At 41.0% G+C, this 17,679-nt stretch overlaps 1 protein-coding gene across 1 annotated transcript in view; it reads left to right on the forward strand.

Moving 5' to 3' along the window:
- The window catches only part of slc8a2b (solute carrier family 8 member 2b), a 127,992-nt gene extending 111,683 nt beyond the window's left edge, over positions 1 to 16,309 (forward strand). Inside the window, 4 exon segments of the mRNA XM_035943945.2 lie at positions 2,735 to 2,859; positions 8,167 to 8,266; positions 11,620 to 11,895; positions 13,958 to 16,309. Coding sequence (XP_035799838.2) covers positions 2,735 to 2,859; positions 8,167 to 8,266; positions 11,620 to 11,895; positions 13,958 to 14,334 — 878 coding nt within the window. The 3' untranslated portion in view covers positions 14,335 to 16,309.
- Positions 16,310 to 17,679: the final 1,370 nt, after the last annotated feature.

Below are 17,679 nucleotides of genomic sequence, written 5' to 3' on the forward strand. Positions count from 1 at the left end.
CAAATAATGCTCTGGAGGGTATGTTCCAATGCTACTTTTATGCAGAGTGGGTTGTAAGTAATCATGAAAAGCTGGGACACCTGTAGGATTTGGTAGCACCAACTTTCAAGGCTTGATCAACCTCCATTGCTGCAGAACAGCTTTAAGTTGTTCACACATTTCTTGTTCCCTGAAAAAGCCGTTTTGTATAATTCTGAAATGTACATTATTTTTCAATTTTGGGTAACCTTACTTTTTTTTCCCTCTGGCAGTTCATCACTTACCTTTGTACCATCTCAAGCTCTTCTTTGGACTTGAACTACTTGAATTTTTTTAAAAAATGGAAAAATTGGGGCGTTCTAAAACTTTTGACTGGTAGTGTGTATCGACGTGTTGTTAATCCGCATCCTGCAGAGCAACAGCAGCTACATGAACCATCTTGAAGAGATAACGGAGCTCTATAATCACAGCTAAAGGCGTTTCTTTATAGCAAACAGAAGCTATAACAGTGTGATGCTGCGCAAAGAGCTTCAGAGACGCATCGAGGATTCAGCCGCTTGGACCTTCTGCTCAGACAGACGGGATATAAAGGGTTCAAGTGGCTCGAGTGTAATCATGAAAAGACCGTGAGGGTGAAGCAGCATATGGCCACAGTCCCTGTAGAATCCAATGACACTATTTCAAGCTGCCATAAACACACACAGACTGACAGACACTCTTTCAGGTGATTCTTCTGAGCAGCATCTTCCCCCTGAGAAGCAGCTCAGCAGGGATCTACTCCCCGCTGCCACATCTGAACCAGAAATCACCTCCAGATCAACAAGTGTCATCACAAGTCATCGTTCCCGCGGTGATCCTCGCCCTCGCAGCGCTTTATCTCGATCTTTTCTGCTTCTGTTGCCTCTAAACGTCACACATTTGAGGTGAAAGCAGCCCGTTGACTTTGTGCTCTGATGGATCTGAGCTGCAGCAAAACGGCTTCTGAAATCTGGAACCTTTGAAAAACTGGAAAAAGCCTTTCGCTCAGCCGCTGTCTGGCAAAAACAAGCTTTTCATTCATCTGTTTTGATTGGTTACGGGTTCAAAGGACTTCAAGCTTACAGTAACTTATTTAACACGTTTTTTTCCCTTCGCAATCTACATGTGTTTTTATCCGTTAGCTTCTCCCAGTGCAACTACATCGTTAACACTGTTTATCCGGTAGCTCTTCTGAGTTATTAACGTTGTTTTAAATAGCTGGGGGGGTTTTGGTTTTTTGGCTCTTTGCAGCGCTTTGTGTTTTTCATGTAGACCGAGATTTTTTATAAGAACCAAAGAGGAAAACCCCATTTTAGACCCTTTAGTTCTTTAGACTAATCCTGGTCCTGCAGTGGAAACTAAGCATCTTAAATCCAAAAGATAAATCAGAGTTTTGTTCTGTGTAATTCTGGGCCACTATCCAGGCACTTTCCTCCTGTTTCCATTGTTTATGCTAAGCTAAGCTAGAAGTTTCCACTGATTTTCATTTTTCATGTTAAGTTAAAATTGCTTTTGTCCCTGTTTCCATTCTTTGTGCTAACCCAGCTGGTTGTTGTGCTAACTAAGCTAACTGTTTCCCTTTGTTTCCATCCTTAATGCTAAGCTAGTCTAACTACTATTCTTTACGCTAAATGAAAGCAGCTCTTTCCCCCTGCTTTCATTCGTTATGTTAAGCTATTTCTTTCCCCCTATTTGCAGTCTTAATGCTAAGCTAGCGGTTTTACCCCATTTCAAGTCTTTGTATTAGAATAAGCTGTTTTCCTTTGTTTCCATTCTCAATGCCAAGCTAGGTTAGCTGTTTCTTCCACTTCCATTCTTTGTGCTAAGCTGACCGTTTTTCTTTGTTTTCATTCTTTCTGCTAAGCTAAACAGGCTAATTTCCCCTGTTTCTATTTTTTTGGCTAAGCTGCCTGTTTTCCGATATGCTAAGCTAAGCAAGCTGTTTCTGTTTGTTTCCAGTCTTCGTGCTTAACTATTTTCCTCTATTTCATGTGAAGCTAAGTTAATTGTTTCCGTTTGTTTTTAATCTTTAAGCTAAGCAATGCTAGCTGTTTGCTTTTGTTTTGGTCTTACTGCTAAGCTAAGCTAACTATTGTCCCCATTTTCAGTGTTTGTGCTAAGCTAATCTGACTGCTAACTCATGTAACACAGGTGTGAGAATCAGTTTCATCTTCCTGTTTTACACCACATATTGACTTTATAAAAAAAATAAAACAGTTTTGTTCTGAGAAATGTGGTGAAATCTTTGGTTGTAACTTCAAAATGTCTGTGAAATGGATCCACACACAGACAGCAAACTGGCTAAATACCTTTACATCTGATATAAATCACTTTGTGTTCCAGCCTGACGCAGACGGAGGCCTGGATTTTAATAGGCTCATTTTACACGCTCATGACATGCTCTGAATTCATTTCACACTTTACGGCTCCTTAACTGAGCTGATGCTGTTTACAGATTTATCTTCAATATCAGTCTGCAGCTCTATCAGAATATTCTCTGCTCTTCTTCTTCACCTCAGCAGTGTTTCTGTCATTTTTCTGCTTCCTCTTAAACTTCATGCCTCCTTCTCGTGCAACAGATGCATATTTCATTCCCGTGTATTAATGCACACGTGTGATGTCGTGCAGGTTTTGCATTAAATGCTGACTCATGGTCTATTATTGATGGAGGGAGAACCTGGAAATATCTGCGACATGATTTTAGTTTCAGCTTCCTTTCTGTTTCCTCCCACCACAGAGGGGACCGAGGGCCAGATGAGCTCCGAGGAGGAGGAGGCTCGGAGGATAGCTGAGATGGGGAAGCCCATCCTGGGGGAGCACAGCCGGCTGGAGGTGGTGATCGAGGAGTCGTACGAGTTCAAGGTGCAGCTTTCACTCCTTTATCTGCTTTGTAGCATCCAGAAAGAACAGCTGATTTATTTATTATCACAGTAAATGTGTTGATGATTCATTGATGATCATCCAGCAGCCTTAATTAGTTAATTAATCAACCAGATCACTTAAGTGTTATTAACCTTCTGAACCCCAAAAGCTGCCAGTTTGAAGGATTTGTTTGTTTAAAACTCACCAAAATGACACCATTTATCAGGGCAGGATGGATCATATAAACTATCTTGAACTAATCATGTGTGACTTGTAGCTGCATTATGAAAAATGGCCAAATCTCAGCTTAAAATCATGATAATTCACCAAAATCCCTTTATTATGACTCTCTCGTGGAAATTCTCCAAAAATGAAGCATTTGCTCCAGATTTCATTTAAAAAGTAATAACTTCTGCACCCGTCAGCACAACAGAGAGGCCATGACTGACCAACAATCGTGATAAAAATTCACAGTTTTTGGTTGAACTGCAGGCAGTGTTTCCACAGGCACTGAGAATGAAAATGCACGATCAATCAAATCAAATCACATTTATTTGTGTAACACGTTTAAAAACAACCTGAGTCGACATAAAGTGCTGCACATGGAAGGAGTCAGGCAGCAAAGAAATAAGTGCAAAGAAGCAATGACTTCGTAAAAGACAATAAAGTTATATTAAATATTAAAAGCAGAACAGAATATCAAGTTATAGGATTAAAAATAAATGCAGCATGGCCCCCCAAAAAAGTGAACAGAGGAGCAAGTTGTTGGAAGATACATTCAGCATGGTGAAACACCTTTATAGATAGATAGATAGATAGTTAGATAGATAGATAGATAGATAGATAGATAGATAGATAGATAGACAGAAGTTTATTCCACCCAGATAGGTCTTCCTAAAAAACGAGTTAGAGGTTTTAAGTGTTTACTCCAATCAAAGTATTATTTTCTGTCCAAGTACTTAGAGTTTTAAAGAATTATTCCACCAAAATACTGTTTTCTGTCCGTCTTTAAAGTTTTATGACTATTTTTGAACTCAAGTACTGTTATCTACCCAACAAGTTACGGTTGAAAAGATTTTTCCACCCAAAATAATACTTTCTGTCCAAGTACTTATAGTTAAAAAAATCTTTTTTTTACTGCAGCTTTTACTTTCTTTCCATATATTTAAAGTTTTAAAAATGTTTTCCACCTAAATAGTCTTTTGTAATTAATGAATTCAGGTTTTAAAGGTTTATTCCACCCAGAGTATTATTTTCTGACCAAGTTCTTAGAGTTTTAAAGGTTTATTCCACCCAAAATACTATTTCCTGTTGAAGTACTTAGAGTTTTAAAGAGTTATTCCACCCAAAATTTCTGTCCAAATACTTATTTTCTGTCCAAATACTTACAGCTAAAAAGTTGGTTTTTTTTTATCCAAGCTTTTAATGTCTTTACACATATTTAAAGTTTTAAAGATTTCTTCCACCTAAAAAGTCTTTTCAAATCAATAAGTTCAGGATTTAAAGGTTTCTTTCACGCAAAATACTATTTTCTATCCACGTACTTAGAGTTTTAAAGAGTTATTCCACCCAAAATAATACTTTCTGTCCAAAATACTTATCGTTTATGCTTTTACTTTATTTCTACATATTTAAAGTTCAAGTTTAAAGATTTCTTCCACCTAAATAGTCTTTTCTAACCAATGAGTTCAGGTTTTACAGGTTTCTTCCACCCAAATATTACTGTGAAAATAATCGCACAGAGAAGACTTTTATGATTGAAGTACAGTTGATCATAAAAACTCTTTTTACGAAGCAGCAGCCGGAGGTTTTATGGATTCAACATGGAGGCAGCTGCTGTGTTTTTCTGCTCTTCTTACATAATCCACCTCCTTCTCACACTGTTCAACCCGGGTTGTAACCCTCTCAGCCAGCTGCTCTAATATGGGTTTGAATTATTGATGACGCCGGAGTTTCCCTCCATATAGCTGCTCGGTGGAAGCATACAGAATTCAGACTCTGTGCTCTGAGCTGCCACATCTTCAGGCTTCAGTCTGTCCCTCTGTGCTGCCGTCCAAATATTTGAAAAGTGTTTCAGGCTCAGGTGTATTCTGTGCACATAAAGCAGCCACACAGGTCCGTCATGTTATAAATTGTAATTGCTCTGAAGGAAATTAAAACTTACAGTCCCTGATGTGCTGTTTTACACTTCTGAGTTGGTGAAATGCACCAAATAAATGATTTAAACAGCAACAAGTGCATGTATTTAATAGAGCAGCGGGTGTTTCACAGGCTTTAAATCCCTCAGAATTACACTAAATAACACAAACGAGCGCTCTGAGCCCTCTCACGCTCCTTTACTCTTCTTCTAAATAACGCGGAAATTAATTAAAACGAAATATGTGAAAATGGAAAAGTTTAACTCGACACGGGCAGCAAACAAATCAAACATCCGCCTTGTCTTCAGCCAATTAAAAGCCGGCAGAGATATGGATTGGTTTGGGATTAATTTCAGGTGGAGAGAGCAAGCGCTAAACAAAGAGCATCAACAAAACAAGATTAATGAGATCCGTCGCTGCGTCGTCACTCCATACACAGTCCACTAGAATCCAATATTCCTCATCCTCTATCTGATTAAACTGACCCCTCGTGGACAAATAAAAGTGTCCTTGTCTCCTATGATTTGTGGGTAGTGTGAACCAGCTGCAGGAATAATGCAGTTCAGTTTGATTGCTCTTGAGATTCAGTTCATTGGCGATCGATATATTTGCTAAACGAATAAACAAACAGTAGAGGAGTGTCCATGTTTGAGCTGCGTATTGTGTTTTTAAATTACTCGAGTGTGTTTCACAGCTCCAACGTAACAGAGTGAAGTGTTTCTGTTGTTTGTGCAGCTGCAGACAAACACAGCGTATCAGTTCATATGTAGATATTTCATTATTGATGCACAGACACTGTTTAGTTTGCTTAGCTTTTACACAAAACACCACTCGAATACAAATGGAGGCTCATTGTACTGAAGTGATGAAAAGAGAATGAAAGGATGAGAAATCAGATCCTCAGCAGGTGTAACACAAACAGTAGTGGGAAAAATATAGAACGTGCTTCGGATTAGATTCCCTTGTCAGCTCACTTTGCTGTTTAATCTGTTGCAGCGTTTTCTTTTTCCTTTAATCTCCATAAATCACAGCACAGTTCACAGTGTTTCTGATGAATACCCAGATTAAAACAGAGATAAACCTGGTAGTTAGTGAACTTTACATTAACAAAACCCGGCACTTTTCTCCTGTTTCCATCCTTTGTGCTAAGCTAAGCTAACAGTTTCCACAGATTTTCATTTTTATGCGAAGTTTAAATTGCTGTTGTCCCTGTTTCCATTCTTTGTGCCAACCTAGCTGGTTGTTGTGCTAAACTAAGCTAACTGTTTTCCTTTATTTATATTCTTAATGCTAAGCTAGGCTAATTGTTACCTCCCAGTTTCCATTCTTTATACTTTGCAAGCTGTTTTACTGCTCCTGTCCATTTTTTATGCAAGGTGAAGGCAATTCTTTCGCTCTGCTTTCATTAAGTTAAGATAAACTATTTCTTCCCCCTATTTGCAGTCTTAATGCTAAGCTAGCGGTTTTACCCCATTTCTAGTCTTTGTATTGGAATAAGCTAACTGTTAGTGCTAAGCTTGGCTAGCTGTTTCTCCCCCTTCCATCCTTAATGCTAAGCTAAGCTAACAGTTTCCATTGATTTTCATTTTTTGTGCTAAGTTAATATTGCTGTTGTCCCTGTTTCCATTCTTTTTGCTAACCCTAGCTGGTTCGTCATGTCTCCGGTTGTTGTGCAAAACTAAGCTAACTGTTTCCCGTTGTTTCCACCCTTAATGCTAAGCTAGGCTAACTGCTTCCCCCAGTTTCCATTCTTTATGCTTTGCAAGCTGTTTTACCGTTGCTATTTTTTTGCTAAGTGAATGCAGCTCTTTCCTCTTGCTTTCATTCCTTATGCTAAGCTAAGCTATATATTTTCCCTCTATTTGCTGTTTTAATGCTAAGCTTACACCACTTCTAATCTTTGTATTGGAATAAGCTAACTATTTTCCTTTGTTTCCATTCTTAGTGCCAAGCTTAGCTAGCTGTTTCTCCCACTTCCATTCTTTATGCTAAGCAAACCATTTTTCTGTGTTTCCATCCTTTACGCTAAGCTAACAGTTTCCATTAATTTTCTTTTTTTGTGCTAAGTTAAAATTGTTGTTGTCCCTCTTTCCATTCTTTGTGCTAACCCTAGCTGGTTCATTACGTTTCTAGTTGTTGTGTTAAACTAAGCTAACTGTTTCCCCTTATTTCCACTCTTAATGCTAAGCTAGGCTAACTGCTTCCTCCCAGCTTCTATTCTTTATGTTTTGCAAGCTGTTTTACTGCTTCAAGTTTTTTATGCTAAGTGGAGGCAGCTCCTGCCCCCTGCTTTCATTTGTTATGCTAAGCTAAGCTATTTATTTCCCCTTATTTGCAGGCTTAATGTTAAACTAGCAGTTTACCCCATTTCTACTTGAATAAGCTAACTGTTTTCCTTTGTTTACATTCTTAATGCCAAGCTATACTAGCTGTTTCTCCCACCTCTATTCTTTATGCTAAGCTAACCAGCTGTTTCCGTTTCCATTCTTTCTGCTAAGTTAAACAGTGTAATTTCCACTGTTTTCTATTTTTTAAGCTAAGCTACCTGTTTTCCTATGTGCTTAACTGTTTTCTTCTATTTCGTGTGAAGCAAAGTTAATTGTTTCAGTTTGTTTTTAATCTTTAAGCTAAAAAATTGTTTGCTTTTGTTTTCAATCTTAATGCTGATCTATGTGTTTCCTTTTGTTTTCATTTTTTATGCTAAGCTAAGCTAGCTATTTTCTCCATTTCCAGTGTTTGTGCTAAGCTAATCTAACTGACTGCTAACTCATGTAACACACAAATATGAAAATCAATCTCCTCATCTTCCTGTTTTATACTACATATTGACTTTATTTCCCAAAGTACATTTCCAGCCCAAGATATACTTTTCCTCCCACATTTCCCATAATGCAACTCAGAGGCATCTTTCATTAGTTTCTCTCACCTGGACAACATCCAGACTCTTCGGCCAAAACAGTTGTTCTCCTGCAGGAGTGGTGGTTCATTATTTTTAGTGTCTTCAATTGAGTTTCTCAGTTTGAACTCAGTGTCATCAGAGCACATTAATGAGTTTGTGGTGTGAGATGGATGAAGTCACCTGACAGGCTCGTCTCACCTGAGCGCCGCTGTCACCTGTCCCCAGCGGAACCGGCTGCTAATGAACTGTGTTGTTGCTTCTGGTTGGCAGAGCACCGTTGACAAGCTCATTAAGAAGACCAACCTGGCGCTGGTTATCGGAACGCACTCCTGGAGGGAACAGTTCGTGGAGGCGGTTACTGTCAGCGCAGGTGAGTGTGTCGTAGCAACGGCCAATCAAGCGTCAGGACAGAAACGGCAACAACAGTCAGAAACAACTAGTAACAACTACTAGTAATACAGTCAGTAGCAATGCAGTCACAACAACAACACAGTAGGCAACAATGTGGTCAGCAATGCGGTTGGCAACAACAGTCAACAGCACAGTCAGTAACAACAGTCAGTAACAGTCAACAGCACAGTCAACAGCACAGTCAGCCACAAAACAGTCAGTAACAACAGTCGGCTTAAACAGCTGCTGTTCTTGTTCTGAGGATTCACTGTTTTGTGAAGATTGATCTAGAGTTTATTATTTAGTGTCTCCATCGGTAAAAAGCCTCTGATGGACTTTAGAAATAATTTTACAGTTAAAATCCAAACATCGTCTCTAATTACTGATGTGTTTTAATTAGAGGTCAATAACTGGATTATTAACGAATAAAACCAGCCTGTTAACACCTGTACCACTGGAGAGACAACCTGATCGACTGTAGTTAGAGGAATGTTTATGATCTCAGACTTTTACTGTATCTGTTTGCTTTTTATTGGTAGTTACACATGATTCTCCAGGTTTTCATGCAGGACATAACGTCTTTTATAATCAACCTGCTACAGTCTGACACAAGCAGCAAACCAGGTTTTATGAAACCCTCCTGGCGGGGTGAGATCAATTAAAGCTGCTGTCTGTACCAGGCAGGTTCCACTAATTTAGATGGAAGCTGTTTACTATTCTTCAGCGCATCTCACCTGAGATCTGCTCCAGTATCGATCCAAGTTTTTGCAGTATCTTGGCGGTACACACAGGAAGTTCCAATTAAAATGCTAAACGTTCAGCAGCGTGCTCCTTTAAAATGTAAGTAAAAGATGTGAACATGGAGTTAAATACTAGATAACTTCTGCTGTAAGAACTCAGGACTGTAGTTAAACAGTAGTTTGGAGGTTTTTGGCAACACTGCTTGTTTTAACACAGCTGACTTTGCTTATATTGACCTGCAATATCACATTTTCTGTGTTTGTATGTTTAAACATCATATCCTGACTTCAGAAGCCTGGAAAATACTTACTTTGATCTCTCCTTGCCCTCACTTTGTTTTGGAGAATGTTCAAAAACCTGCTTTAAATTCTCTCTCCTTGTGCAGCGACGCTCTGCTCCCAGTGCTCCTGCAATGTTTGTAATGTCTAACGCCATATGCAGGATCAAAACAGAAACTCTTCAACTTGAGGTTCATTTTAGGCAAGAAGAAGAAGGAGTCACAGGGAGCCAAATCTAATAAGGAGGGCAGGTGGAGAGCATCGATTGTGTTGTCGTGCCACATTTGAGGTTATTTGTGACAAATATTTTCCTTCAGACACCTCAGGATGCTAGAGTAGAATTCCTCGTTGACAATCCAATGCTGAGGGATGAATTCACAGCGTACAAAGACAGGAATGTTGAAGAAAACAGTGATGCTCTGAACCTGACACTTCTAGTCCAGTTTGGAATCTGTGTAAACTGTTAAACTGGTGTTCTTCTCCTGATGGTAGCTGCAGACCCTCCTCCTGGTCACCATGATGATCCTCAGCATGAAGGTTGGATCATCCAGCTGCTGAATGATGCTGAAAGTGATGTTTTCTTCTAGCGGTAGTCATAAAACAGGATTAAAACAGATCCTGGTATTGATAACGTCACTTGATCTCCCGACTCATGACAGTTAGGGCTCACGCAAACAGTATCTGAACTTTTTGATTGGCTCTCATACATTGTTTCTTTTTAGAGACAGTCCTTCCAGGCAACTTTAATCGGAAAACAAGGTCATCTATTTGCTTTTATGAATTAATGCTGCCTGACCTTTTTTGGTAAACAGGTCCAACCCATTTATTAGAAGAAGTTGGGTCTAGGTGGCATCAGGCTCAGCAGGTCATTCCAGATGTTTTCTAGCTCTTCCTGGAGGATCCTGAGGAGTTCCCAGGCCAGATGAGATAGATCATCCCTCCAGTGAGTTCTGGATCTATTCCAGGCCTCCTTCTAACCTGATGTACCTGGAAAATTCTCCAAGGTATCAGCTGTGATGGAGCACAGACTCTTCAACCTTTCATCCAGCTACTCGATGAAGGAGACGCTTGGATCTGCCACCTCCTTCTTTCAGTTACCACCCATACATCACAATTATTGGTGAAGCTTGGATCATAGATCATCTGGTTCATGGAGAGCTTCCTCTTGACCACAACAGTCCAGTACAACTTCAACATTACTGCTGAATGGACAATTTCACCACTTTCAAGTAAAAAGATGAGAATAAACCACCACAAACCTACAACACTGAATCCAACAACAACCTCAGATTGTGTTTCTCTAAATATAAACTATGAATCTGATGTTGGTGTGAACCGATTTAATCTGTGACTGATTCAGTAAAGCATTCAGCTTCACAATCAGCTCTGCTAATATAACATAAAAACAATTTCCATCCATTTGGTTGGTCGGTTCACGGAGGCAGCAGATGAAACAGGTCATTCCAGAAGTCCGTCCCCCCGGCAACGCTTTCCAGCTCTTCCTGTGGGATCCTGAGGTGTTCCCAGGGCAGATGAAATACATAATCCCTGGAGCGGGTTCTGGGTCTGCCCTGGGATCTCCTCCCAGGTGGATGTGCTCAGGAAACCTCCAAAGGAAGTCTCCCTGGAGGCATCGGAATCAGATGTCCAAACCACCTCAACTGGCTCCTTTAGACATGAAGGAACAGCGACTCTACTCCGAGCTCCCTCTGGATGTCTGATCTTCTAACTCTATCTCTAAGGCTGAGATCAGCCACCCTATGCAGGAAGCTCATTTCAGCTGCTTGTATCTGCGATCTCGTTCTTTCAGTCACTACCTAGAGCTCATGATCATAGGTGAGGATCAGAACGTAGATGGATGGTAAACCTCTTCACCATGATGGTCCAGTACAACACCCACATTACTGCTGATGCTGCACCAATCCTCCTGTCCATCTCATGCTCAATTTTCTCATCACTCATGAACAAGATCATGAGATACTTGAACTCAACATCAAAAACACACTAAAAACAACTTTAGGGTCTTTATATGTCAGAAAACAAGGTCCAGAGTCTGTCAGTGGAAAACATGAATGAACACAGACTCAGAACCAGAGATTCATTCAGACTCAGTGTCTGTTAGACATCAGATTTATAGCTGAAGGTCTCCATCTAGTGGATGTAAGATGTAACTGCAGGCAGGAATTGAGTGTTGGGACCTGAAGTTTGATCTCACTGAGGAGTTGTTTGTGTTTTAATATCAGCTCCTCTGTTGTATTGACCTTAAATCATATCAGTTCTGTTCTAACCTTCATGTTCTCTGATGTTCCTCCAGGTGATGGCGACGAAGACGAGGAGGGTCGCGAGGAGCGTCTTCCATCCTGCTACGACTACGTCATGCATTTCCTCACCGTGTTCTGGAAGGTTCTGTTCGCCTGCGTCCCGCCCACTGAGTACTGGAACGGCTGGGCCTGCTTCTTCGTGTCCATCAGCGTCATTGGCCTCCTCACCGCCGTCATCGGAGATCTGGCGTCACACTTCGGCTGCACCGTGGGTCTGAGGGACACGGTGACGGCCGTGGTGTTCGTGGCCCTGGGGACCTCCATCCCAGGTGAGCAGTGGGCGAGAAAGTACAGGAAGTAACACAGGAGGGAGATTTAATTAACTCCTGGAGGCTGGCAGCATGAAAACAAATCCAACAAGGGTCTTTCGTTTGACGTTGAATATGTCTGTGGTTGATTATAGTTGTTGTGTGTCGCTTTTTGTTTTCCTGTGAGCGTTGTTTAATGTATTTTTTGTTTTTCCTACATCTACTCGTGGTTGTTTTCTGTCTCTTTCTGATTCACTGGTGTCTGTGGTCATTTTGTGCTTCTTCTTGCTTGTTTAGTGTGTTTTGTGTTTCATTATAATCAGTTTTTTCTTTTTTTGGTTGTTTAATGTTTCATTGTCATCATTTTGTGTATTTTAAAAATTGTTTTTCATCACTTTTTGGTTGTTTTGTTTCTTTATTGAGTTGTTTTGTATTTGTGGTTGTTTGCACTTTTTTGAGCATTTTTATGCCTCTTTTTAGTTGTTGCGTGTCTTTTTTTGCTTGTTTTGTGTATGTTTTTAGTTTTTTGTATGGTTTTGGCCATTTTGTCTCTCTTTATGGTAATTTTGTGTATTTGTAGTTGATTATAGTTGTTGTGTGTCTCTTTATTTTCATGTGAGTGTTGTTTAATGCATGTTTTGTTTTTCCTATGTCTGCTCATGGTTGTTTTCTGTCTATTTCTGATTCGCTTCTTCTAGCTTGTTTAGTGTTTGTGTCTCTTTGTAGTTGTTTTGTGTTTCCTTATAATCAGTTTCTTTCTGTTTTTGATTGTTTAATATTTCTTTGTGGTCGTTTAGTGGCTTTTAAAAAAATTTTGGATCTCTTTTTGGTTGTTTTGTTTCTATATTTAGATGTTTTGTCTGTATTTGTAGTTATTTTGTGTCTTTTTCAGTATTTTATTGCTTTTTTTTGCTTGTTTTGTGGATATATTTTTAGTTTTTTTTGTATATTTGTTCCATTTTGTTTCTGTATGTAGTAATTTTGTATATCTGTAGTTGTTTTGCGTCAGTTTAATGTGTCTCTTTATGGTGATTCTCTGTCAGTTTGTTGTTGTCTCTTTATAGTCTAACCCTAACCCTATAGTTTGCATCATTATGGTCATTTATGTCGCTCTGTGGTTTTGTGTCTTTTAGTTGTTTTGCATCTCTGTATGGTTGTTTTGTGTCACTTTGTGGATGTTTTGTGTCTTTTTGTGCTTGTTTTGTATGTGTTTTTAGGTTTTTGTATGTTGGTGGCCATTTTGTCTCTCTTTATGGTAATTTTATATGTCTGTAGTTGTTTTGTGTCAGTTTATGGTTGTTGTGTATCTCCATCCATCCATCCATTATCTATACACCACTTAATCCTCACTAGGGTCATGGGGGGCTGGAGTCTATCCCAGCTGACTCAGGTGAAGGCAGGGGACACCCTAGACAGGTCACCAGTCTGTCACAGGGCTACATACAAAGACAAACAATCACTCTCACATTCACACCTACGGGCAATTTAGAATGATCAATTAACCTCAGCATATTTTTGGACTGTGGGAGGAAGCCGGAGTACCCGGAGAGAACCCACGCATGCACAGGGAGAACATGCAAACTCCATGCAGAAAGATCCCGGGAAAGCCGGGACGCGAACCAGGGATCTTCTTGCTGCAAGGTGAAAGTGCTAACCACTACACCACTGTGCAGCCCTGTTGTGTATCTCTTTAGAGTAATTTCCTTTCAGTTTGTTATTGCTATATCTCTGGTATTGGTTGTTTTGTGTCTCCTTTTAGTTGTTTTGCATCTCGTTATGGTTGTTTTGTGTCACTTTGTGGATGTTTTGGGCCTTTCTTTTAGTTTTTTTGTCCCTTTGTTGCCATTTTCCATCTCTGTCATTGTGTTGTTTCTCTTTGTATGATTGAGTTCAGACAGAAGCTGTGGCCTGTAGACACTTTGATCCATCAATATCTGTGAGAGTTAACATGAAGAACAACATTTACTTGTGTTTACTCAGATTACAGTCAGCTGTGTGTGTGTGTGTGTGTGTGTGTGTGTGTGTGTGTGTGTGTGTGTGTGTGTGTGTGTGTGTGTGATTTTCTCTCTCCTTCCTCTCTCAGACACGTTTGCCAGTAAAGTGGCCGCCATGCAGGACCAACACGCCGACGCGTCCGTGGGAAACGTCACCGGCAGCAACGCCGTCAACGTGTTCCTGGGGATCGGCGTGGCCTGGTCGGTGGCCGCCGTCTACTGGAAGATCAAAGGGAAGGAGTTCGAGGTGGATCCGGGCTCGCTGGCCTTCTCCGTCACGCTCTTCACCATCTTCGCCTTCATCTGCATGGCCGTGCTGCTGTTCCGGCGCCGGCCCTCGATCGGCGGGGAGCTGGGCGGCCCCCGGGTCCCCCGACTGCTCACCACCCTGCTGTTCCTGGGCCTGTGGTTCCTCTACATCCTGTTCTCCAGCCTGGAGGCCTACTGCCACATCAACGGCTTTTAAACAGGAGGCGAGGAACCTCCCAGAAGAAAACTGCACAGCGACACACACATAGATCTACTATAAATTCAGTTGAAACACATGAAACAAGAAACCAGATTCATCCGATTGACAGACTCCTGCAGCCTGGAGGCTCCTGGTCCGAGACGCTCAACATTACAGACACATGTTCACACACTCACACTATATGTAGGCATGTTAACCAGATCATTACTGAGGTACTGGAGTGTGAAGGTGAGAGGAAGTGTTAGTGAGAGGCGAGAAGGTTCATCAGCAGGTGAGCAGAAGGAAGTGAAAGTTTATCAGACAAACAGAAACCAACCCTCCCAACTCCACGTTTGTTCCCTGTGGAGGCGGAGCTGTGTGAAAACAGGAGTGGAATGTTTACAACAACAACATTGTGTTTGTTTACTCCAGCAGGTTCTTCTATGGAGGTGATGCTTGTTTCATTCACAGTATAGGTGAAGGTTCTCCACACGTGCTGTAAATAGAAAGCAGTGTACATACAGAGGGAAGCGTTCTGCAGGCTGACGAGGAAATGATTCACCCTGAAGCTGTGGAAGCAGCAGTCGAGCTTCTAGTTTAAAAACCTGCACAAACATCACAAACGTTTGCTTTTGTGCTGAACAGAGCAGCTCAGACATGATAAGAAAAATCAGCGTAAAGGTTCTAGAGAGCATCCAGTCAGACGGAGGTTTGTGAAGGTTCTTCTTTGCATGTATAGGCATCCTCACATTATCTCCATTCTATACTTGGTCAAAGGAAACGAGCAGAAGCTCCTGTAAATGACATCCACATGAACAGAAACTGTCTGAGAGGAACCTAAAGGACATTTTTCCTCATCAGAATCTGAGCTTCTGTCATTTGAACCAGGTCAGTGTGTAGTTCAGGCCGACTGTTACTGTGGCATGTTTCTTATTCAGCGTTAGCGGCAGCAGCAGAGTTTCCATCAGTCTCTACAGCACGATTCAACGTCAACATTTAGAGGAAACAAACTCCTGATGCTTCGACTGCAGACGCTCGTCGATAGCAGACAGAGAATGCCTTAAAGAAACGCTCCAGTTAAGTCTAGTATTGAAGCTTCCAGCTGTACAAACTGCCCCGGCTGCACTGATGTAACTCAAACATGGTGTCGTGTTTTCCTTTTCATCGACAAACTGTTCGCGTGCGTCACTGTGTGAGGTTCAACACTGGATGCTTGTAGTTTATTCGTTGTGCTCGGAGCACACAACAAGCAGCAGTCGTCCGAATGGAGTCTGAACTAAACAAGGTCTACTGGCTCATTCTGCTGTTCAACGCTGCAGGAAATCTGCACACATTTCTAGAGTCAGAGCTTCATAACGGGCTGATTTCAGTGGAAATACATCGCTCAGTATTTGCATGACAGACTTAGAGCTAAAGTTCATGAGAAACTAAAACTAGCGGCTGCTAAAAAACTGAAAAATAACAACCAGAACACAAAACATTGTCTGCTCTGCTGCAAGATTTCAGGTTAAAATCAGAGCAACAGAGTCAGAATAATTTCCTGAACAATTAGCTTTGAGCTTGAATTACTTATTATTATTATTATTACACTGCCTAATATCAGCTGCATTCATATATTTCTGTGAGGACTTTACATGGCAAACACCCTCAGATGATAAGTGCTATACAAGTGGAGTTTGTTATTGTTGTTCTTAAGATATCAGAAGGATTGGATTCGTTTACCCTTTGTAAACTTTCTAAAAAACAATTTTGTATCTTTTCCTTGCAGATATATAGCCAAGGTCGATTTTTTTGTACTTCTAAACACCGTTTAGAATAGTATCAGTATATAAAGTTGGTAGAGTAGATGGCATCGTTGCTGAATTTAGCCGATTAGATTTTGATATATTTTCCACGGTGAGGAAGCTCCCCTTTAACTGCTCCATGACAGCGTGGTGGTTTGTCATCAGGATCCTCAGTTACTCACCTGGTCGTTTGTGTCCGTTCCTCCTCATCAGGTCAGATCTATATTTATTTATTCACAGAGGATTATTTATGTGAGGACAAGCTGCGCCGCTCGGCCTTGAGGTTTGCAGTTCGGTTTGAGGATTGTGGTATTTAATGTGCAATATGGGAAAACATTTTTTTTTAAAAAGTTCATATTATGTCGTTAGAGCAGCTTCGACTCGAGCTCGGTTCGGTTGTTCTGCTGCAGTGTTTGTCGTTCATCTCTCCACGCGGTCGTCTGAAGGAGGAGTTGGCGTGTAAGTAGCATGTTTACATGGAGAAACAGGGAGGAACATTGCCAGTATAATTGTCAGTCTGCTGCGAGTTTAGACGGGATGGAGGCAGACGGGTGACGTGTGTCGCTCAAACACACAAACACACACAGACGCACACACACACACACACACACAGGTCTGTTGAGGTGTGGCGTGACCCAGATGTGACCCAGATGTGGCTCCGGAAGCAGAACTGCCCACAATGTCCGGACAATGTTCCATGTTTCCATGAACTTCTGTACTAACTGTCGGGCTTCGGCCTTTGCTGTTTCTGTAGCTTAGATGTGATCCGGCCTCCCCTTCCCCTCCTCACCCGCCTCCCCTCGGTGTGTGTCCGTGTTTGCCTCCCCTCCTCCGTGTCCCTCTGCACATGCATGACGAACCCCCCCCCCGGTGTACATGTGTTAGCAGCATGGTCTACTGTGATGGACGCCTGTAGGCAAACTTTACGGGGTCGATTCCCTCAGATCTCCAAACTTTAAGAGCCTCGTCGCTCCATCTGCCAGAAGCTCCACCCGGATCATCTTTCTGTTGGTTGGTGTTTGATATTTCCGTGTCCGTGTTCGTGTTCGTGTTCGCCTCCATCCTCCCCCCACCCCCAGGTCTTGCTCTTCAATGTGTCTTCTCTGTGAAGTTGTTTCCTGTGATGATGAAAAATTTCTCTCTGCCTGAATCTTTGTAGGGAAATGACGACTGAGTTACTCCAATATCATGTGATAGACATAAACATTTATTCTCTACTGTAAGAAATTAACTGAAGATATTTAAGTTTTTTTTATGAAATGAGGTGTAATGTGTTACTGAAAGAAGATGAAGGTCTTTAATCAAGTGAAGTCGACCTTATTTAAATATAGTTTATTTATTTTCAAGGCGTGACGTGTCTGAGTCGTTATTTCTGCACCAACCAGAACCACAAAAGTAAAAGTAAAAGAGAATATTTCACGTCTGAGTCATTTTTTAGAAGAATATTTATCATCATTTCACCTAAAACTGATTATTTATTGATATTCTTAGATTTCAGCTTCTCAAATGTTGATAATTTGCAGATTTTCTCTGGTTTATTTCACTATTAACTGAATATATTAGAGTTTGTAAAAGTTAA

Source organism: Amphiprion ocellaris, chromosome 7 (assembly GCF_022539595.1).
Source record: "Amphiprion ocellaris isolate individual 3 ecotype Okinawa chromosome 7, ASM2253959v1, whole genome shotgun sequence".
NCBI lineage: Eukaryota > Metazoa > Chordata > Actinopteri > Pomacentridae > Amphiprion > Amphiprion ocellaris.